The 23,811-nt window shown below is 32.3% G+C and overlaps 1 protein-coding gene across 3 annotated transcripts in view; it reads left to right on the forward strand.

Moving 5' to 3' along the window:
• The window catches only part of LOC123699460 (hemicentin-1-like), a 65,978-nt gene that overhangs the window by 1,342 nt on the left and 40,825 nt on the right, over positions 1 to 23,811 (forward strand). The window contains exons 2-4 of one of the 3 annotated variants that reach the window (XM_045646398.1): positions 9,340 to 9,625; positions 15,892 to 16,033; positions 21,397 to 21,605. In XM_045646398.1, the coding sequence (XP_045502354.1) occupies positions 9,535 to 9,625; positions 15,892 to 16,033; positions 21,397 to 21,605 (442 nt within the window). In that variant the 5' untranslated portion in view covers positions 9,340 to 9,534. The remainder of the gene's footprint in view (positions 1 to 9,339; positions 9,626 to 15,891; positions 16,034 to 21,396; positions 21,606 to 23,811) is intronic. The other 2 variants (XM_045646399.1, XM_045646400.1) reach the window with 2 other exon arrangements.

Below are 23,811 nucleotides of genomic sequence, written 5' to 3' on the forward strand. Positions count from 1 at the left end.
GATACTATATTTGAATAAATTTAACGTTAGGAGTAACAATTTCTGGCTTATCCTAACTCTGTAGGAGTTCTGAATTATTATTAAGCATCAATGCAATGACCTATTATACTAGTAGACGCGGCATACGCCAACATCATTGCACTAAAAAACAGCGTAATTAATATTTAATACATACCTACTTACTAACGCATTATCACCAATACAGTTGTTCTCTCTTTCACTCTCACGCACGAGACATAATACATGTCTCACTCATGTACTTCGTAATAACAACTGCCGATTAAAATACAAAAAGAACGTCCAGCCACGACGCTGAATGGTGCGTGACTAAGTGAAACTCGGGCACTTACCTGAGTTTTTTCTTGCCAAAATAGAGAGCGGGTAACGTATCTAGCTCTTTTATATATCATAGCATCAATGTACCTACAATAAGTTACAGTTTTTAGATACGGTATTTTAATACGCGAATGATGAAAATATATAAATCGAGGGATATATCTTTGATTTACATTTTATAATTTACTAGCTTACCGCCCGCGGCTTCGCCCGCTTTCTCTAAAACGATTTGATATTTAAACTATCCTATCTCTCAAGTTGGATCGAACTGGACATGGTGTGCGAATTTTATTATAATCGGTTAAGTGGTTTAGGAGTCCATTGAAGACAAACATTGTGACACGATATTTATATATATTAAAAAGATATGAAAGTCACATAAATGTTAAACTTAATATAAGTATGTTAAATCTTTAAAAAAATATTTGCGTGATATTACTTATACCCATATAATATCTCAAACTTGTTTAATTGTATAAATAGTTGTTTTTAAATCTTATAAATGTTGCCCACAGCCCGCAAGGTCAATGTTCCCATGGATGTGACATGTTGATGGATGTGATACAGATGTTAAACGCGGTAAAAAGTACAATAAGTCACTCTCTTGCCCCCTAAATATCATCAGACACAAAACTTATATCATGCAATTGCTCCATTGCAACGTGAATTATAGACAAACATACACACTTTCGTATTTAAAGTACGAACATACAAGTATGGATGTAGGTACACATTCAAATTAATTTTAATTAAATATCAATAACATTATTTTGTGAATTTTCATCATACGTTTTAATAATATTGTTTGTTACCGCTGACAACGTGTCAATCATAGAAAAAAAGAGCGTGTGTGCCGAGCACTCGACGTGTCAGAAGTGAAACTTCTTTGGCAAGATTCAAAGATACAAAAAACATTGCCTTAATCCTGCCTGCCTTACGCCTGACGTGACTCTATGACGCGACCGTGAAATATTACGCCCAACGTACCTAAAGAAGTTTAACTTCAAAAATATAAAGATTAAAAGGCGTAAAAACAAATATAAGTTTTGACCAAACGATAATATTATATTTTATTATGAAACAAAATACCTACATACACGAACAATTCGCATGTGTCCTCAATCATGTCACGCAGAAACAATTGTTGTTTGCATAAACTAATAAAATAACTAATTATATTACTTGTCGATACGCTAGCACGCATGTGAATCAAACGTAGTTTTTCGTATGTTATAATTTTAAGTAGGTATATTGAGCTATCAGCTAGTAAAGGTTCCCATTAATCTATCGTTTTGTAGTTCAACATCAGTATAATATGCCTGGCGAGGATCTAAATACACCAAGCCAGATCGTTCATTGCAGATGTCATATTTTACTGACACTTGCAAAAGATCCCTCGAGCCGTCTTTACAAACTCCACGAAGACTATGAATGATAGAGACCACAGATAAGGAAGGCATTTGCGTGGGTTTAGTTTTACCATTTCCATGCGTTGTTCAAGACGAAACGTACAAACGAATCCAAACTGACATCATTTATTCAAACCATTTTGATCCTTATGTCGATACAAATTAATTAATGGCCTGGCCATTTTTAACAAAAATTCTTACTCCAGAAACACGTGCTTATTATTTTTACCTATCTCGTTCAATTTTTCCATTATACACCCGATACTTGTACACGTGGACAAGGTTTTCCTCAAGACTAAAGTCAAATAAAATGTACTGTGATAAAAATAGCCAATACATTCCACAAAGCTATCGTTTTTAGAAGTAGAACGTTCGAAATAGGCTCAAATGTTTCATAGATTATTTACCCCCGAGATACAAACTAAACAAATTTGCCTTTTTCTAATAGTAGTCGGTACGAATAATTTATTACGAATGAAATTACTATGATGTCCGCCTCGGCAAAAAGCGTAGGTTTTGTTTTTAGTTCTTATAATTATACTGTTCATTCATTTGATACATTTTTCTATCGTGTAGGTCTTCTGTTTGTTTCACAATAAAAGTATAAAAATATCATGATTGTTTGCCAGTAAACGTATTATAGACTATTCACTATAGTTATAGCTTTATATATTTTAGTAATGAATTTAATATCTACACTAATATTTTAAAGAGGAAAACTTTGTTTGTTTGTTAGTTTGATTGTTTGATTGTAAAAAATAGGCTCATAAACTACTGGACCGATTTTAAAAATTCTTTCACCATTCGAAAGCTACATTATCCACGAGTAACATAGGCTAGGTTTTATCCCGGAAATCCCACGGGAACGGGAACTATGCGGGTTTTTCTTTGAAAACGCGGGCGAAGCCGCAGGCAGAAAGCTAGTCTATAATAAAAAAATCAAAACCTACATGTAATCACAGTGTGATTTGTAGATTCAAAGAAAATTTATTTGTGAAAGGCATGAAGAGAATCGACTTCAATCACTCATGGTTATACTAATGCCTTATACTCGTATATATACGTATATACAGAAGTATAGCCAACACACAAATGTAGCTAACATTTTCTCACAACAATCGCTCTTTGTTAGAAAATCAAATCGAACCGAAAGTAATGGACGCACGATAAACAATTACATGTCTCGGTGAGAGCTCTAAAGTGCACGCTAGTGTTCGTTTCAGAAAGCCTTCGTTAAGAGAATTTCTTTCTATTCCAATTTTCCGATACACTCTTCGTGACTTAAACGTCGACGTGTTAACTTTGCCTACAAACTTTGCGTAAAAACGAAAGAAAGTCCTCCGTAATTCAACGGCCTCGGCTCGGATAAAAAAGACGCAACGCTGAAATAATCGCCTCGAATAAAGGAATTATAAGATTAAATAGCTGCGTAATTAGAAGCTTATTTTCCGGCTATAAAGACGAATCTTTACGGACTCATAATCCTTTTAATTACGAAGAATGTAATTAATTCTTAACTAAACCGATAATTCAAATTTTATTAAAGCACAATCGTCACAGCAGTTTTAATAAGCCAAGACTTAAAACAAAATCCGGGAAGTTTTTCCTAAAATGAAATTAGTCGAAAAAGCTGGCGCCATTAAAATTACATTAGCATAAATAAGAGGAATGCTAATCTAAGGGAAATAAATCTTGGTGGAGAATAAAAATAATCCTCGCTGGCCTCTCAATGATTTGGTGACAGATTTACTCTACGACCTGTGCCCTGCCTGCTACTAAAAAAAAAGATAATAAATGTTCTTAACTTACGTATGGCTAAAAAATCAAGTCAATAGAATTTTTATATTGAAATGAAAAATGTATTATTGATATTATAGGCTCCAAAATAAACAATTCATCACTGAAACAAAAAAACTACTATAATTTTTATAAAACAAAATATGTTTATTTTGATAAGCACGTTAGGTTCACATTTATGTGATTTATTAAAATTTTTTGGCGTATCCATTGAACGAATGAGTTTTTGCCATCTTTATTAAACCCTAGGTGTTATATTAATAATACCTGGCATTGCGAAAGTTTTGTAAAGTTAAACTAGATTTTCTTTTTCATAATTGTAAACAGCAATGGCTCGGAGTGTGCATATCGTTTGGAATCGTTCCCAACAGTTATTTAAAAGTTTAACACTCTTTTATTCTAATTAGCCCTCTGGGATAAAACTTATACGAAACGATGGACTAACGCAAGGGACATTCGAGTTCTAAGGGTTGTGCAATTCTAATAATTTCGGACCGTTTTAATGTATGCAAATACTTATGTAGAATTAATTAGGCCATAAATCGAGCGCAAAATTATTCATCCCAAGTTTCAAGTATTATTGTCCCTCGATGTTCTGTTTGTGTAAATACAAATTTGATACGAGTACCTACAGAATGTTTTTAACTAAAGTTTAAATTGAATTCGTGGAAATAACACCTAATTACATTAGCCGGCTACTGTTTATGCATCAAATAAATATCTATGACTACATATTTTCATTATGAATAAAACTAACGAACGGTTAGCTAAAAATACTGAAAACTTGACCTTGAATATATAAGCAGCGAGAATAGTTAGAACTAAGGTTGCGAAAAATAATTTGTGGCTTAAATTCAGCCTCTTTCGGGCAATTTTCCCGCCTGAACGCCCTAACACAATGTTAGTATACTTGAAAAATGCCAACCATACCATATTTGAAAGAATTCCAACCATTTACAAAAGACGCTGCGACTGGAGTTAAACGTTAAACGAGCTGAAAAAATGTCTATAAGAAGACGTTCACGAGTAACCTCCGTTCAACCGTTGAAGTTGATTTAGAAAATATTCTTCCGCGCTTAATTTTCTGGAAATACTCAATTTACTTTTTAAATATTACAGTCGTGAAGATAAATGGTGATTTTCTAAATGAGCTTTATGTGCTGGTATTAAAGAACGTTACGAAGATAATAATTTTGATAAAAAAATTTTTTTTATATTTGTATGTATAAAAATGAATCTTTACAAAGATAAAGCAAGACGATGGTATTTTATAAATGTTGTACATAATAGTTAAGGTAATAACACTCACTTTTCGACCGTAAATATCTTAAGTATGTATTTCTAAATTAATTATAATTTATATACAATAAACAGTTAACTATATAATACGTTTATATAAGTAATATCTAACCAATAGTCTATTATTATGAATTGAAAATTAGTTAAATAAATTGTTATCCAATATAATAGTTTCAATACTGATAAATGTAAATAAACATCGTTAAAAGGCATTCACCTCGATCAGAAAAGTACACGCACAAAAAAAAAACTATTGAACAAGCCCCCCGAGATTCAATTTCCGAAATAAACCGTATAATACAAGTTTTCTGATGACACACAATACATCCATATTCGCCGCGTCAGCAATTGTCTTCCCCTACCGACACGTATTACGTCGATTTCAATTCAGCCCTAAAATATTCCACGTGCAGAAAAATAGTGGAATCGGCTTCCTCCTAAATCGATGGAATGAAGCGAAAGGACCCTGGGAAATATGGCGTAATATCACAACAGATGTCTACGACGGTTATGTCAACTGGCCATCCATTCACAAAGCTAATAAAAGATTCAGGATCGTCGTTCACCCAAAAGAGGGTCCTTCCAAGGCATTGCCATCCTAAACGTGTATGAGAATTTTGAGGTCGTCAAATCCTCGGCCGACATTATCGGGCTACATTTTATTAAGTGAATATGAATAATTTATATTATTTACACTAATTTTTATAAAATTCTGCATGTAAATATGAAACATGTAAGACAGTTTAAACTATCCTATTTCGTGTAATTTAACTGAACCAATAAATAAAACTCATCAAATCAATTTCTCTCGCAAGAGAAATCCAAATTTTATAAAAATGCATTCTATTGTCGACACCAGTGAAAGAGGTAAATATTTAGCATAATATAAAAATCTTCTTTTAATACCACAAATATACTGTACAGCTTAGCAACTAAATAATTTATCCTCCATCAAAATAGAAATTCTAAGAAATATTAGAGTGAAAGTTACTGAATAACATATTACATCAAATAGCGATTGCCAATTCCGGATTGGAAAGGTTCGGCCTATAATGTACGTGAGGCGGTCAAAAACAAACTTGTGCAATAAATAAACCCATCCAATAAGAAAAAAAGGAACGCTCGCGTTGTATATTCAATAAAAGATAAGATAAACAAAGACTTATGACCTACAAACTGGATTTATTGCTAATGCGGAGTGTATGACCTATAATATCATCGTTCAATAAAACGCAACGTTTATCACAAGATCTATCGTATTATATATAACGTTTAGATACTTTTATTTTTATATCTATATCTATAGTTGTTGTCATCTGCTGGGAATATATCGTCCATTACAAAATATGAAGAGACTTTCAAACGTTTACTGAATAAACATTACATTAAAAAGTGATAACTTATTGTATTTAGGTACCTATAGGTATATTTTTAATACGATATTTATTTAATATATGCTTAATGTATATATGTATGTGTGTATGTATGTTTTTATTTATAATAATTTTTATGTACTTATGTATGTGTATGTTAATGTAGGTATATTGTTTTTTTTTTTTTTTGAATTTGTTTTTTAATTACCAATCTAATACAGCTTTACCACCACCCTCTGTCATGATTTTGGTTTTTTATCTTGTGTTTGGTTGCCTGGAAGAGATGGCTACTAAAGCCATAAGGCCGCCATTTGTGCATGTCTCTCTTCTGTATATGTATGTCTTTTCCTGTTTGTAATGGTGTACAATAAAGCGTTTTCATTCATTCATTCATTCATTCATTCATTCATTCATTCATTCATTCATGAAGTGTAGTGTACAAATTCTTGCATATTTTTCGATTATGAAAAAAACTCTAATAATAATCTATCGTTATTTAAATTAATTACTTACTACATCTTTATAGAGATAATCAAGTTACTCCAAGCAAATCTATTACCTGTTTAAAATTTATTGGAAAAATGAATTGAAACTGTAATAAGTTTCATATAATTCAGTCACGTATCCGATTTAAATTTACCGTCCAATCTAGCTAAGGAGCCTCGAACTAGCCCTCCACCCTTTCCATTTGACCGAATGTTATACAACATAATCGAAAAATACATTTTTCGTTACTGTTTCTAACCTCCCGCCAACTTTCTCCCGGGATAAGGGTCAGTCGTTTGTGTGGAGATTAAAAGACATTATTTAGGTACTCATGTATGCTAAACGTAACCGTGCGTCAAAGTTTTATATATTTTTGACAGGGGTATAATAATATATTATATTGTTCACAGAGTTGTATATCGTAATTTGATATGGAAATGTTATAAAGTGGCTAATACATAATGTAACAGTAAATTACTTATAACAGCCAGCTGCAACCTCGTTATGAGGCATCAATATTGTTTCGTGCATAGAAAACAAAACTTATTCTTTTTTTATTATTCTTCATTTAAAACATTAAGTATGCAGCAAGCACACTACAGTAATCCAAAATTAATAATGCGCATGCAAATCTTCGCTAATTGTCGTATTTCCGAAGACACTCGAATCATTGAATCGTAAGAGCCCTAAACAACGAACTTGCATTTTACACCTTGTTCAAAAGAAATATAAGTCAATTCACGATCATACACAATCAAAAACAAATCGGGCGGTAGGTGACGGTAGCCTGTCAGTCAAAAAACTCAAAAATCCGTCAGTTGTCTTTAAATATTGGTGGTGACTGCACGTGTTCTCTCTGTGTGGAATTATATAGAGCTGTTATTACGTACCCTTCTTGGTTTTGTTTTTAAAGGTGAATTGAATTAATCGATGAAATGATTTACACAGGTGAAGGCAGTAGGGAAAGTGAAAATGAAGAAGAGTTCCGATGTATCTAAAATGTCAGAAATAAAGATAATCCCTGATTTTGATTGTTTTTAATTTTTTTGTAATTGTCATAATATTGAAGAATGATCAATATGTAAATACTTTTGAACTGAGATTTTAATGATAAGATTTACATATATATGGTTTAAATATAAATCTGTGTTTGAAAACCATACTTTATACAATATAAATTTTGTGTTATTTTAACCTTCTTTTCTTCCATCATTACACCAGCTTCAGTAAGACACTTTAAAAGTACTATAAAATTTTCCAAGTAAATCAATCCAATAAAGATAATATATTCGCAATCGCAATAATTATACTCGCTATTTACTTACAAGGAATTATCGAAACAAAATCGTTACTTACCTACAAATACATATTAATCTCTTTTAGCACAAACCATATAATATGACTAAATTATGCATGAAGAAAATGCATTTAACCGCTCTATATAGATATCATCTTCATCTATTATGACAGTTGCCGAACAGTGACGAAGATTTCTATGCGCATTATTACTTTTGGATTACTGTATTTCCATTTGACGTCGTCCGTAAAATTATCATTATAAAAAATAGTGTTGTTAAAATTAATAATTAATATAAATTATAGGAATCGCCTTTGTGATGGGAATTTAAATATTAATAAAAATATATTTATTATAAAAGCTGACTCAAGTAATGACAGTCCCTTTCAAGTCAATCTGTCTGAACGGGTAACCTTATTTAATCTGTGACGCATGTTAAAATGTATTACAAACTGAAATAAATAAATTTTAATAAAATATAATGTTTCCATTATTCAGACACAATATTCGCTAACAGACTATTATAATTATTTTTTGATGTATTATTTGAATATTTTTTATCGTTTATTTTTATGCTAGTACAAAATAAAGAAAGAAAAAGATATCATTCCATTTTCAAAATTAGAAGCCGATTTGTCGCGCATTTTGTTGCTGCGTAGTTTTTAAATGTGGTTTTTATACATTTAAATTGAAATAATATTAGTACGTAGGAGACACCGCCTACATCACGTTCCGCTCAACATAGGTCAAATGGCGTCTTTGCACTCAGTCGCTTTAGCGCGATGGTCGCGTTCATGTCTTGTTTGTTATAAAGCAAAAAACCATGAAACTCATAAAATATCCGTTCGAGTGTGTTACGATATAGCACTAATAATTCAATTAATTCGGCAAAGTGCAAAGGAATAACTTTTCATCGGTAATTAACTAGATAATCATTTTTCGAGCAACATTTTTGGCGGGCGCAATTTTGCGTCATTTGTCATAGACTAAAAATGACTAAAATTGGGTATGAACTTATATCACTATGTAATATGAAAGATGTTTTGATAGTTAATATAACATGACGTAAATTTTTATAGCGGAAAATAATATTTTTACACATTTAGAAAAGATTGTAGTGTGGATATTATTTGACAAAAGGTTAAGTCATGAAAGATGAAAATCTATTACCTTCGTAGAGTCTGGCCAGCCCAAGCAACCCAGTGTTTTTGTAGCGGCCACACTATCTTGTGGGTATGTCATCATGGCGTTTATGCGTACAAAGAGAATACGAATACTTGTCTGTTCTTTACAAGATTAATTATATATTTTTTTGTTACATTGATTGTTTTTAATTGATAAGTAATAGGCAGAATATTTATAAAGTGTCGCCTTTAGAGGTGAGCCAATGACATCGCTTAATCTATGACTCACTAGCCGCTAAAACTCTATGTGATGCAATAATAAACATGCCAAGGAACAGTGTTATCGTGACGAGAATGAAACAGTACCCGTTTATAAAGCAATTCAAGTGTGTGTGAGTGTCCATAATGTAACAATGTGTACGGTTAAGTGGATACGGTTGTTTGTGATGCTGGCTGCTTGCTGGGCTCAGGAGGGGGAGTGGAGCGAAGATGCAGAGGATCTTGGTATGTACATTCTATATAATATATAATATATATTTTTTCTGTTTTTTATAATACTTTCGCCTACATTAATGTGTTGCATGTAGATTGTAAGTACATATTATAAATATAGTAATGTATTATGTACGAATGACCCCTTTATAGGGTTATCACAGATTTAACCTAGCATAGGGGTCATTGTTTAAACTCTGTATGTAAAAAAAATGTATGTACCTGCAAATAAGATCTGTATACACCTTGTGCTTTTGTTTTTTGAGTCAAATAAACTTTTTGAAGTGTAACTTCTATATCGGGGTTGGAAAAAAAATTTCGTTACTCGTGACATTTTTCCGTTACGCGCCAATTTTTTCTTATCCCTAATTTTAGCTACTATTATGTATTCTGGGTCCCTACCACGCGTGATTCGACGTATTTCTGTAAAGTTGTATATGTATAGTAAATTATTTTTTGAAAAATAGGGTTATAAAGAAGTTTCACTTCTTACGTGTGTACACGCACACATTTTTTTTTTATAATTTATTCTATAGGCTCAGCAGTTGTGTACATACTTTTACCTGTGCTTTTACGCATAAATAATATTTCATTTTCGTATTAATAGTATTAATGATTCTAATAAATGTGCTTTCTTGTCGACGTTGTACTGTGTGCGCTGTGATAGGTATAGACCTTTTTTAAAGGTTTTAAATTTGGTTAGAGCAAAGAAATAAAAATATATAGGCACGTGACGTTCTACTAAAATATCTTGTCAAGGCAATGCAAAAGTGTGTATCTTCGTTTTTTTTTTTGAAGTTATACTTCTTTTGGCGCGATGGAGAAAAATGATGAGAGTGAATTTTTACGATGCGCGCGCACACCAAACTTAAATTTAACAGCATGAAGTTAGTTCTAGGTGGTATGAAAATTGATAACTATGCTCAAGTTGTAAATTCTAGTATTTTTTCCATACGCCAAAGAAGTATAACTTCTAACGCGTGTACATAAGTACACACACTCTTTTTTTTATAACCTCTATATTATATAGTAACTTAAGTAAATCACATTTCTAACATAGACTAAGAAGAGCATCGGCATCGTTTCCAAATACCGTGTTATGTATTCAAAATAAACTTACGTACGTATTAACTATACTATAAAGTTACTGAACAAACACTAAAAAGTAGAAAAGCCAAAACTACAGACTGGAAAACCCCGTGGGAACCTTATTGCATAACTCAGCCCCTGAAGTTAAGCGGTTGTCAGGCATTTGTCTTAATTATTCTTAACTAGCGCCTCGTGACTCAGCTTCCTCTTTTCATTGTTTCAGTTATTTTCTTCGCCTTTTGCAAACTATTGTTTATTAACCCCATTATTAACCACAATTCATTAGAAGTTTCTATTTCTTTCGTTTAAAAATGAATTTATCTTTAGACGCTTACTTTCAATTTTGTTGTGTTTTTCTTAAAATCTGCAGATAATTTTGTTTTATTTATTCCTTCATAATGTTCGTGTGTTGCAATTGAGCTTTTATCTATCCTCCTTTCTTATGTAGGTAAAAGTATAAGAAGTTTTCAAGCAACAAAATTAATGAAGCTTTTGGAATCAAGGCTGTTAAAGATATAAATGATGGCGACAATGAGAATAATTATTATTATAATATACGTATATATGACTATGAACTAATTAGCAAACTTGCAACTTAGAACAACCTGCAAAGTGAACTAGCTCCGTTATTATATTACTCCGAGAAAGTTATCTCCATAGTAAGCTACTATGAAATTTTAGTTAAATTATAACATTTATTCCTAACTTAGGTCAGGGTAATGCTCTCGCTTGAATAGACGCTGACTGCAATAAAAATTGTAAAACCATTATTATGAAATTGTAAAAAAAGGATCTCTTCGTTTTTTCAATGAAATTGGATTTTAAATTACTGCTACATATTATATTCATCTAATATGTTGAAATATTTGATCAGCTTCCAATACCTTTGAGTGTATTTGACGTGCACAAAACTAATTCTTGACTAATAATTCCAAAACATACGCGAATGCTATCCATGCGCATGAAAAAATTAAATATTTCTATAATGCTTCAATCCATTCAAAACTTTAAAATTATACATCAATATAAGCTAAAAATACTTTTAACATTACTGTAATTACCTAACACAAATATATGCACAGAAATCCAAATAACTTTTATTGCTTTTATCCTACATTCCGGCACTGAATCGCCGACGCGATCAAATTAAACAAAATCGAACAAACTCAAGTGGGAATCGCGATCAACCCATTAAACGCGATTGCTTGTCGAAAATTAAAATGGGGATACATTTCCGTTTGTTCCATGCCTGTTATCCCATGCTTCTCTCTGATTTTTATTGTTAAACCCACCGGGAGTTCAGCTTATCCGCAACCAATTGCTCACTTTGACGAATTTTAACGTAACTTATACTACAGAGCATTGCTGAAATGCATTTTAAATTTGCACTCGTTAATATAAAATAACACAATCCCGTTAGTTGCCAGACTTCAACTTTCGAAGAATAGTTGTAAAAGTAAGCATTTTCCGAGTCAATTAATTATTTTAAAATCCCAACAGAACGTCTATTAAATGAACATATTATCGAGTTTGCTCATAAACAATATTGTTATAACTTATAACTCCAACAAACATTCGTCTGCACAAAAGTTGTATAAGGAGTAGAAACTTTTAACCACTTAGTTAGCGGCGTCTTGAAATCGCCTTCATACAAAAGAACAACTCACTGAAGTTTGATTTCTCGTTTCGCTGTCTGCAAAGAACAAAATGAACGATCCAATTAAAAGGTACTCATGCATAGGAAGCTCTATTCTACTTCAATTTTATTGGAACGATTAATTTTATTGCGAAAATTTCTGGACAGCGGAACGAATGGGAACCGAGACTCGACCGTAGCTTCACCGACCTTTTGTGGTTCGGCGATGGATGGGTTTGTTCAGTAAAAATCTAATCAAAGAGCAGACAGCCGAAAAAGTATTCGTTCGATTATTCCGATCGTGATGAATGAATTCAAATTTTAATGTAATTTGAAACCGTTAATGATCGAGCCAATTCAAAGCAGGTAATAATTAATATGGAATGAAGCGGCGAAATATCTTAATAGCATCGTATCGACTAATATCGGCTACCTGCTTCGTTGGCTCCCTTTTATTATTTGAGCGAATACGGAATAAGCATTCGATGTATTATTTCCCTTCGCGTAATTAAAGATGTCTCGATATAGATATACTTATGACTTATCGGAAAACTTCCTGACGCTAAGTGATTAATGATTTTTATTAGGAGTTGGAAGGTACATGGGAATACTCGGAATGCGAACCGCTGTAACTATTATCGTAAAAGTTTACATATTTATATGTTTGCGTAAAGTTTTCATTCAGACCTTACTTGTATAAGTGTATTTGTGAAAGTGATATCACACCTTTTATTTTTACTAACTACTACTGTTTATAATTACGATTTAATTTTTTTATTTAATAATTTTACTCAACCCTAAAAAAAATTAAACCATTTCTATCAAGCATTTGGTTTTTCTTTTAAGAAGACACAGCAGCAATAAATAGTTAAAAATAATCTACAAATTCCTTAACCTGGCACCAACCTGCAATGTATTACTAAAATATGCAAGGCATTATAACAATTTGCTATGTGCGACATCTAAGCATAGCGTAACAATGAAGTTTGCTCAATGACTAGCAGCACGTGTTGGACGGATAGGTCGTGCCTGAAGCCCGCAACGTGTCCCCACAATAATTTTATTAATATTACCCCGGAAGCCTGTCACGCTCTAGACCGCTCGTATATCACCAGACTCGGGAAAAAATATGATATATTGAGAGAACGAGAGACGTAAGAGCTTTTCTTAGCCGCTCTCACTGTGTTTAGTGTCTTTTTAGTGTGAAAACCTTTTGCTTATAACACTACATACTTGTGAAAACAATACATCAACGTAATAGTCTGTCGGATGGGTTATTTACTTAGTTTATTGTTTGATTCTCGAGATGTAACAATTGTATTACGTCCCACACCGACAACGATTATTATTGTAGACCCATCTTCCCTAAATAACAAAGTAGGTATACCTCTGTCTCAGTCTCTACCAAACAAATTATTACCATACCTAAACAATACTTAGGGTAACATTAAATTGTTGAATTAATAAAAATAAATAAAAATAAATTAATATTATAGGTCTTCTAATATTAAAGAATATTCTCCTATAATAAAGAATATTATACGTCTATTAGATACGTCTATACTCTATATAATACTTTAATTAATCTTGTATTTTAATCACTTATATACGATCGTACAATATATTCTTGCAAAACACACTCTTCACACACAAAACCATAATAACATTAAGGTTGCATGTCTCCACAGTGGCACTCGCAGTTTCGTTCGCCGCTATTATGAGTGGCACAATTCTTTAGTGCCCTCAAACACGACATAATCTCAGCGTTATGGCTGTACATTATGCCCGAACCCTTAATTTAATATAATTTATATTTCCTATACATTATGTTAAACATAACCCAAAACTTTAGTTTCGCCTGAACAGCTTCCTTAGTTGAGTTTGTATTTACAAGCCATTTTCTTTAATAATCAATAACATCGCGCCTCTATAAGTTTTATTGTGTATAATGAACTTAATTTTAAACTGCTACCATTTTCAATAAATCGTCTACTAAAATAATATTAATCCGTGAATTTAAAGTAATTCAATTTGAAAACATAAACTAAAAACAATAAACTGAAACTTTATTTTATTTGCAGTTGCATGCAACAACAAATTGCTACCAGTTTGATTGATACATCACCTAGCAAGTTTCAGTAAAATAAGCTACAACTCGTGTAACATTATTTTTAGTAGTTATTGTATTTATCGAAGTGTTATTCCCACGCGTGCTTGTAGAATAAAATAACTATTCTTTAGCGTTTCAACAAGACTCTTCGGCCTCCGAAACAAGTTTGCACGAGGCAGAAGGCCAGTAACTTAATTTACCACAAGTAAATTATTGTTCACAATGGAACGAAGAGCACATTTCAAACATCTAACTTTGAGGACCTTTTCACTTTTTAATGTCAGGCACAAAATATAAAAGATACGTTATTTATTTTACAAAGTGAGTTCACAAAAAATGAGGTACTTTCTTGTTAGTGGGTAAAAAATTGTGATACAAAGGATTGTCATTATTTCATTTTGTTTAAAAAATTTTCTCAACCCGTAAAAATATAATTTACAAATTATAATAACAACGGACAAGTGTATGTTCATATTGAACTTTACTGAAAAAGGTACAATAATTATTTAAATTTATGATATTATTTCACGTCGATTCAGTACGTATTTTTTTACGCAGCCAATGATATTATTATTTTTTTTCTATACAATAAATAAAATCTGATTTTTCATTTTAGCCTTCGTCGTTTAGTATTTTTTACTTCAGCATTTCATTTCGCCTCGTACAGCCTAGTATAAAAATAGCAAAAACTTTGATATAATTCGGCCATAATAGTAATCTATCTTTATTTGGGGTATTCTTCACGGGAAGTAAATTGAAAAGTCCAACTAAGTATGAATGATGTTGCATATTACTTTGGCTGAACACGTTGACAATCTCCCGTAAAGAAAAGAGGATTATTTGATGCGGTGCGAAAGCGACATTTTAATATTACTCCTATTTATATTCATGTCCTCTTATCGCGAGAGGGGAAAATCAAGAGTCATAACCGTGTTGGCAACGAAACAGTGATATTCACTTAGTAATTCTTGCTATTTCCGATAAATGTTTCTGATATGAGAATGTAACGGTTGTTAGCAAATTTCTGCTTCTGCTTTTAATGCCAACGTGATATTATTTCATGTATGATATTTAGACATTTTCTCGTATGTGTTATGAAACTTTAAACAATATAGGTACCTATCTGATTTTCAAAAATTGGAGTTTTGCGCTCAAATTGTTAATGCGTTTTCACAGAATTAAAATGCTCATTAATTACCTAAACAACATAGTTCATTTCATAAATTAACATTAAATAATCTTGTAAAATATTTTCCTGATCTACCTAATACGTAGGCTGTATTATTTTCTATATGTGTTGTATTGTATTGATTTGCTATTCGAAGTATCATATAGATGGTAGAATGAACTTGGAAATTTCTTTTAACAAATCGTTACTTATTTATCATTACATCGTTTTATTTACATTACATCATATCTAAAGGATAATGAATATTGTTGCAGTATCAACAGTGGACGTGGACGCAGTGCTGGGGCGGACCGCGTCGCTGCCGTGTGACGTCACGCCGGACGCCAACGAGGACCGAGTGTATATGGTGCTGTGGTTTCGGGCCGGCAAGAGCACTGGGGGGAAACCTATTTATAGGTAAGGATTTATATAAAGATAAAGATGTTTGAAATTTTAAACACGACAATATAACATAATATACTGATCATATGGACATTTTTTATCTTTTTTAAAAACTGGATGATTCTTTGATGCCTTGACTTTTTTTTTTGCTTTCCATTCAAAATCATGTTTCGTTGAGAGAGCAAAACTCATGGATACTACTTTTTATTTTAATACCACGAAACGTAAATTTAACGCTTTGATATACGACTACATGGGAAATTTAAACTTTATACCTACACCGCGCCGTTCTCAATTAAAACGGTGCCCAAAATGGTGAACTAACAATATTTCCACAAATCAAAAATAATATCAATCAATACGTCGTTGTTGTTTGTATAAAAATACATTCGTTGGACGCTTGAACCTTTTTTATCGCGAAAGTTTGAAAATTGGCTTTTGCCCCATTTGTTCACGTACGAGCATACATAGATAATCAATTTCAAACGAACTTTGATTAGGATGAAATAAAATCTGCAATTTTTATTTTCCAGCTGTTAGCTTAAAATTCTTTATATAGCGTTTGTTTTTTTTTTTTCATTCAATTTTAGATATATAATTGACATTTCACACCCTTGCAATCTTAAACTATAGAGGTACATTGGATGTGCATTATGCATTAATATACATATAATAATATATATTATCCTCCTCCTCCAGAAAACAATTCCTGATTGAAATATCTTAGTGAATCTGCAACATAGGTACTTGGAATACTTACTACCAAAAAAAAAACAAAAAGCTCTGATCGAACATTGTATATTCCAGTAATCAATGCTTGCTTCATTATTATTAAAAAATCCTGCGAGTAACACGGTACGACATTCTCTTTGGTAGACGGAAAACGGGTCAAGATAAACATGCACGCTAAAGCACGCCAGGAATTAATTTTGCTTCGTTTTCTTTTCGTATGTCATTGATTTTTGATCCTGGAACGTCCTCGCGTTTAATGAGTCTTCATTATGCGAGTTTGTGCTTTGATTGCAGTGTTTGTATCTTTTGTACGGGTCAGCTAAATCTTGATTCAGCAATTGAAACAAGTATAAAAAAGTCGATAAGGATGTTTCATTCATTGCAAATCTGTTAAATATTAAAAAAAATATATAAAATCATTGTAAAAATAACTTTCAAAAGTAAAAATTTAATTTGATGTCTACTAAAACTATCTTATCTACTAAAATGAAGTCATAAAGCCCTAGTAAACGTTATTTTTACCAGTAGCAAAACAACCTTCTCATTTTAATGACTCTCTTGTAGAATTTATTATTAAGTTACAACTACAAAATATCTGCAGTGTAATAATAATTGTGAAAACAACGAGATATAAATCAGATTCTTCATAAATACTTGAATACCTCAAATAAAATCATACGACGAGAAAATCTTCTTCGTGTGCTTACATAAATGAATTCGACAATTCCTGCCAATTTTTCCACTCGATATAAAAACAAACTATTTCTTCCCAGTGTAGTTTATCGTTCTTGATTCTCTTTCGCTTGAAACTTACCATACTTTAATTAAATAATTGTTCTCGACCAAGAACAAAATCGTCACAGACGTATGACAAATATGGGTCCCGTGTGACCACCTCTGCGACAGAGTTTATAATTTCATTTCTACAGCAGTTGTTTTATTCTTCGGGTTTTAAGTTTTTCCATTGCATATTTCAGAACGTTGCACTTACCACAATTTTCCAACACTAAAACTTACCACTGCAGTCATAATTTTGTTAAAATATGTCACATAAATCTCATTTAAAGAAGAAGTACGGACCTCTTAATGTATATGTAGAATCTCTTTATGGGCAAATAGAATGAAATTTTAAAAGTATGCCGTTATTTATTGCCCAGGCGTTTTATATGAGAACAATTTTTATACTTCGTTTAATATTTTGGTGTACTTAAAAATGTACTGGTCTAACTATAAATTTCTTTTAGCTTTAAAAATTCTCAAGAAAAGAGCGATTAAAAAGTAAAAAGGCAGATCTTTGGATTAAAATAGATATTCTTTGAAACATTTATCGTCCGTTCAGATTTTAAGCCCTTCTTAGCCATTTTGCACCGAGAAATTTAATTGCCTCGTTCTAATTACAGCGAAGTGAGCTAAGTGTAATATTTGCAGACACAACACTGAAAAATGTTGCAGTATTACGTATACAGGTATACAAAGTTAGATGGTTAGTTAATGTGCGGTATCGTACAATACGTATACGGTGATGAGGTATTGAGATTATAATCAAGGACGGACTAATCATATGCGTCGCTGTTACGTGAATAATTTATTGGAACCGTATTTCTACGGCAAATTGCCCAACGTTAGCTCATCCGCATTAATACTACATTGAATTTTGAATTAGAATATTGAACGAAATGACCACAAATCTTGAATATCGATCAGTCTCTTTCACTTTTATTTTTGTTAATGCATAATTCTGCTAAGTGATTTTTTATTTCATATTTCTATAAATCGTTTTGACCTCCTTGGTACAGCGGTTGGCGCGCATAACACCGAGGGGTCCTGAGTTCGATTACCGGTGTAGACGAAGAAAAAGAAAATGTCTCGGTCTAGCAGGACACAGAAGGCTGATCATCTATTTGTCCCTAAAGAAAATCGATCAGTGAAACAGATGTATAATGCATCTGCCCCTTACCCTATTAGGCGGCATGGGACTTCACACACTTTTTATAAAAACGTCTCTTTGAATCAATTATTATCATCATACTATTATCATTGTATAACTTGTCCATAAGAAGTTTAGAATGAATACGATGCAAATGTTTTAATTTAAATATATCGTGCGCCCGGTATCTCGTCTTTAATACTGCATAATCTAGTGTTTTGAATATTCAAAGATAGTTTTATGGAAAAATCTACTGCATATTCATTAAGTTATATCATTTATTATTAAATAACAAAAAAATCAAGATTTTACTTTATTATTATTAGTCGTTTAATTTAACATATTCTGGATATCATTAGTGCTATTAAATTATCGCATAATGCTCTCCTTACGTTTAGCAGCAAATATTGTTCACGGTACATGCGTATTGCGTGTACTCCATTAACTGCACCGACTATTAATTATAATTACACAAACTATAACATCTCGCAGACAATGTTATATGTATATTATAGTACAGGATATCAAAACAGTTATACTATTTACTGGTCAATTACACCTAAGCCCAGTGATTCAATGTTCGTCGTAGGTATGTATAATATATATTGTATAATAATGCAATACGTACGCTAGAGTTTGCGAAATACGAGAATTTCACCAAAGTTCGGTACACTCGAGGATTTTAATACGACCTACTTACGCGGAGCCTACCTGAACAGAGCAAAAATTTAATTATCATGTTAACATTTTAATTAGTAACGTAATTGCTGTATCGTGCTGCGATACTCCTTCAGCTGTTGCAAATTTGGAGTGTTGTTTGTTGGAAATTTTAAAATTTGTCTGAACTGGGACAGGATTAACTATGGATAGAGTTATTTTATAGAATACAATGACGGAAAATTATTAACAATGACTTAAATATTCATGTTAAATTCACCAACTACAATTTAAAATTTTAAAATAAATGCGCTGTCTTTTCTTTCTGTTCTAAATAAGTTGGGTCATTTGAATCTTATGTATTATTTTAAGTTGTATATTTATTTTAATTATGTTTCGCTGATGTTATGTATTCAGTAATTATTATTAATAAAAAATAAAAATGGGATTCGTCATATTTAAAATTTACAAATATGAAATACGTGCATTTTTTTAATGACACATCTTTTTCATGAGGTTATAAAAGGTGTAATAATAAAAAGCCAATATTGCCAGCACACGTTTATAAGTAATCAATTCATATAAAAATAGATTAGTTAGATCAATGTTTATTTATAAAAATCATAAGGTTATATCAACTCGCTGTGCTTTCAAATCACGAAAATCATAAAGTAGATGCCGATAACGTCAGTATATATACCTCTACTACGAAATTGTGGTCGTAAATCGTTCGTCATATTTTTATGACATACTTGTGAATCTAGAAAATTATTTTTAATGTAAATCATAGTTTAATTATACTTTATATTATAATTAAAATTATTGCGAATATTTATTTACCAAACCATTACAGAAGCTATTCCAGCAACATGTTGTTTGTTTTTAGTAGTGTTTTATATGATTTAAGGCACTCAATCTGAGAACAAATAAAAACCTTGACAATTTATATCCCAAAAAATATTTTATTGTGCGCTTAAGTTTATTGAGATTGTGAAAAATTTTCGAAAGTAGGTACCCAAGAGCTAGACTGAACAGAATAAAACTGACTAAACTCGTGACACTCAAGGAACATCCACAGAGAACCATTTACTTAGTTGCTTTCAAACGCAGATCCTAGCAATGTTTCCAATTAAACAAGTATTGAGAATGAGTGAACTTCATACAATAGTAGTCTATCCCATTTGGGCCATTAATCACGGCACGTCGTTTGCCCTGTTATTAGGGTAACTGCCGACACGACGCCTTTTAAATATCTACGCCCTAACCAATAAACCTCTGTTATTGACATCAATAGCTGTTACTATTTTGTGAACAAATGCGTAGTTAAGGGTCCTTACTTATTTATGTTACTCTTTTAATTTAAATTATTATTCAACAATTAAAATAAACCTTATTTATTCTTTAAAATGACACCATCTCGCATCAAACAAAAAAAGAATAACGTAAATCGGTTCAGAAACCTCGGAGTAATCAGTGTACATACATAAAAAAAAACATACCGGCCGAATTGATAACCTCCTCCTTTTTTTGAAGTCGGTTAAAAATGCTCTGTAACTATCATATCAAATCGCATGTAAGCCAAAAATAGTATCGTAAATTTCTATCAGAAAGCCATACGGTATTTTCCCTGAAATGCTACCCTACATTAGTCGCTAGTAAGGTGTTCGTTGCGCTAACAACTAAGCCGTCCTTAGGGAGTCGTGTACGGCTAACCAGAACATAATGTGGTCTATGCTTTAATCCATGGAATAAAGTTACTGAACAACGTTACGGTCTTCACGGATAAAACCACATTCAAGAGCAACGTTAGTGTAGATAATAAAGCATGTTATGTAAACTATGCTCTTAATTAATTGAATGTTTTAACTGCCGTAATATGCAACAACCGCTATACTATAATTTCTACATTAGAACGACCACATTCGGATTCTCTGCTGCTTTTCACTATTTGGTAAATTAAATCCAAGCTTTTGCGTGTAATTCTATAGTTACTAGTTATTCACTTAAATAGTTGCAATCTAAATTAATTAAATTATACATTATTTTGTTCAATTTGTTGCAGTTTCGACGTCCGCGGGCGTTCATTCAACAAGGCGCTGCAATGGTCGGATCCCAATGTTTTCGGTCCGCGCGCCTACTTCGCGACCGTGGCCCGACCCGCCGCCCTCACGCTCGACACTGTACAACTCGACGACGAAGGCGTGTACCGCTGCCGCGTGGACTTCAAAAACTCACCCACAAGGAACTTTCAGATACGACTTTCCGTTATAGGTAAGTTTTATTGGTCGTATACGCACGCACCAGTGATAACCGACGCGCGTGCACCTTATCGCATGCTTTTATTTCCTTTTGGATATTATTAGGTAACTCCTACTATCGCATAAAATGTTACACATAATTATTTTATAGATCGACTAGAAAATTGCCTCTTATTAAACTATGTCATAAAAGATTTACAGCACTATCCAGTTTGAATAAAAGTAAAACTACAAAATTTTAAAATTATTCAGGTAATACATTTCTCCCACACGACAATATATAAATGTTGCGATATCTAATACAGAATTTGAATGAATAATAATTCAAGTGTCCGTTTATTTTCTATAAATATCTTACAAACAAATTAATCGAACGTGTCGACTGACGGCTCGAAATAACAATGGGAACTGCAGCAGATGTCCGTATTTCTCCAAAAACTTTAACAGAGCGTTTGCTTCAGAATATATAAGGAACCTTATCTAAAAAGGCAGCCTTTCAGACGCTTGCGAGCGAGCGATGCAAAACAAAGCTTTGTTAAGGCTGCTTTGAATTTCGGTAAGGAAAATGAGAGGTTACACACGACCGCTCCCGTCAAAGACGCTCAAAATGGTGTTATTACAATAATGTCTTGCCATTTTAGAAGTTAATTCTATATCTCCTTTATTCTCTAGACTCTAGATATCAGTATATTCATTCCTTCTATTTATAACATAGTATGAAACTCGCATTTATTTAAAGTTTAAACTAGTCAACAATTAATGTTAATAAAATAAAATAAAATGTAAGTTTTAGATAATATCTTCATATATACCGTTGCCATCCCTTGGATTATAGTCTGCGTTACAAAAAATGGGGCATCTTACGTTATGACTGAACTGAAACTATTAACCACCTCAAAGAATTCTTACGTAATTTATACTAGCTCTGTTTCTGTACTAGAAAGCAAAACTAATTTTATAGCACATTTAACTCACGAAACGTACAATTCCTTCAGACACATTTATTGTTTGCTACAAACTGAATTGACTCACAAAGTATTTTTATTTACACTCACCCAGGGCTGCCACGGCCGACGAGGGCTAAAAATTTATTATGTCGGCCCTATCTGCATATTGTATATCGCGGGATTTTAAATTGTAAATTAACTTCGTCTGGAATTCGGTGGGGAAAATTAAATGCATGTCTAAATCGAACCTGCAATCAAGAGCCAACGGTGGAAAATTTCCCTTGTGTAAATAAAATATGAAGCAATAAATTATTATTTGAAAACGTTATTAATAACAGATAAAGATGACTTAATAAAAGGGAAACTATATAAAAACTGACTAAAGAGAACAGGAAACCAAAGAGGAAACAACTTTAGTTAAATCCCTGCATACATTTAGTGCTTGCTAGTTGATTGTCTGCGTTTCATGACCTAATTCAAATATACAGGCACATATGACTCTGTCAGATTCGATCGGCGAGTTAATTTTTCTAGGTCACAAGTCTGTACAGCGCTCATTTGTAAATACGTGAGCTTCAATATATTTGCTGCAGCCCAATAGACGCTATTTGTGCCGTGTTAAAGCTAATGTATTGATGTAAATGAATAGATTACAAAGCATTTTTAACAATAAATAGAACTAACAAAATCGAGGACTTGTCGTTTTTGAGTGGTAGAAATAAAAAGCAGTATTTTTTTTATGATAGGTAATTATTTTTGGTTCTAAATAAGATACATAGGAATATTTTGCTGAAAAGGAAATGACAGAAAGGTATTAGGTAAATATTCCTTCTCAATCTCATTAATTAAACCAATTTCTATTTTTGGTACAGTGTGTCAACGAAAAATGTTTTCATTCATTTGTGAAATATAAAACGAATAACCAATGACCTATTATACTAGTAGCCGCGAAAACATCATTGCACTAAAAAACAGCGTAATTAATACATACCTACTTACTAACGCATTATCACCAATACAGTTGTTCTCTCTTTCACTCTCACGCACGAGACATAATACATGTCTCACTCATGTACTTCGTAATAACAACTGCCGATTAAAATATAAAAAGAACGTCCAGCCACGAACGCTGAATGGTGCGTGACTAAGTGAAACTCGGGCACTTAGCTGAGTTTTTTCTTGCCAAAATAGAGAGCGGGTAACGTATCTAGCTCTTTTATATATCATAGCGAATAACCACTTATTTATAAGCGAATATTTTCACAATAAAAG

This window comes from Colias croceus, chromosome 18 (genome assembly GCF_905220415.1).
Source record: "Colias croceus chromosome 18, ilColCroc2.1".
NCBI classification, from domain to species: domain Eukaryota; kingdom Metazoa; phylum Arthropoda; class Insecta; order Lepidoptera; family Pieridae; genus Colias; species Colias croceus.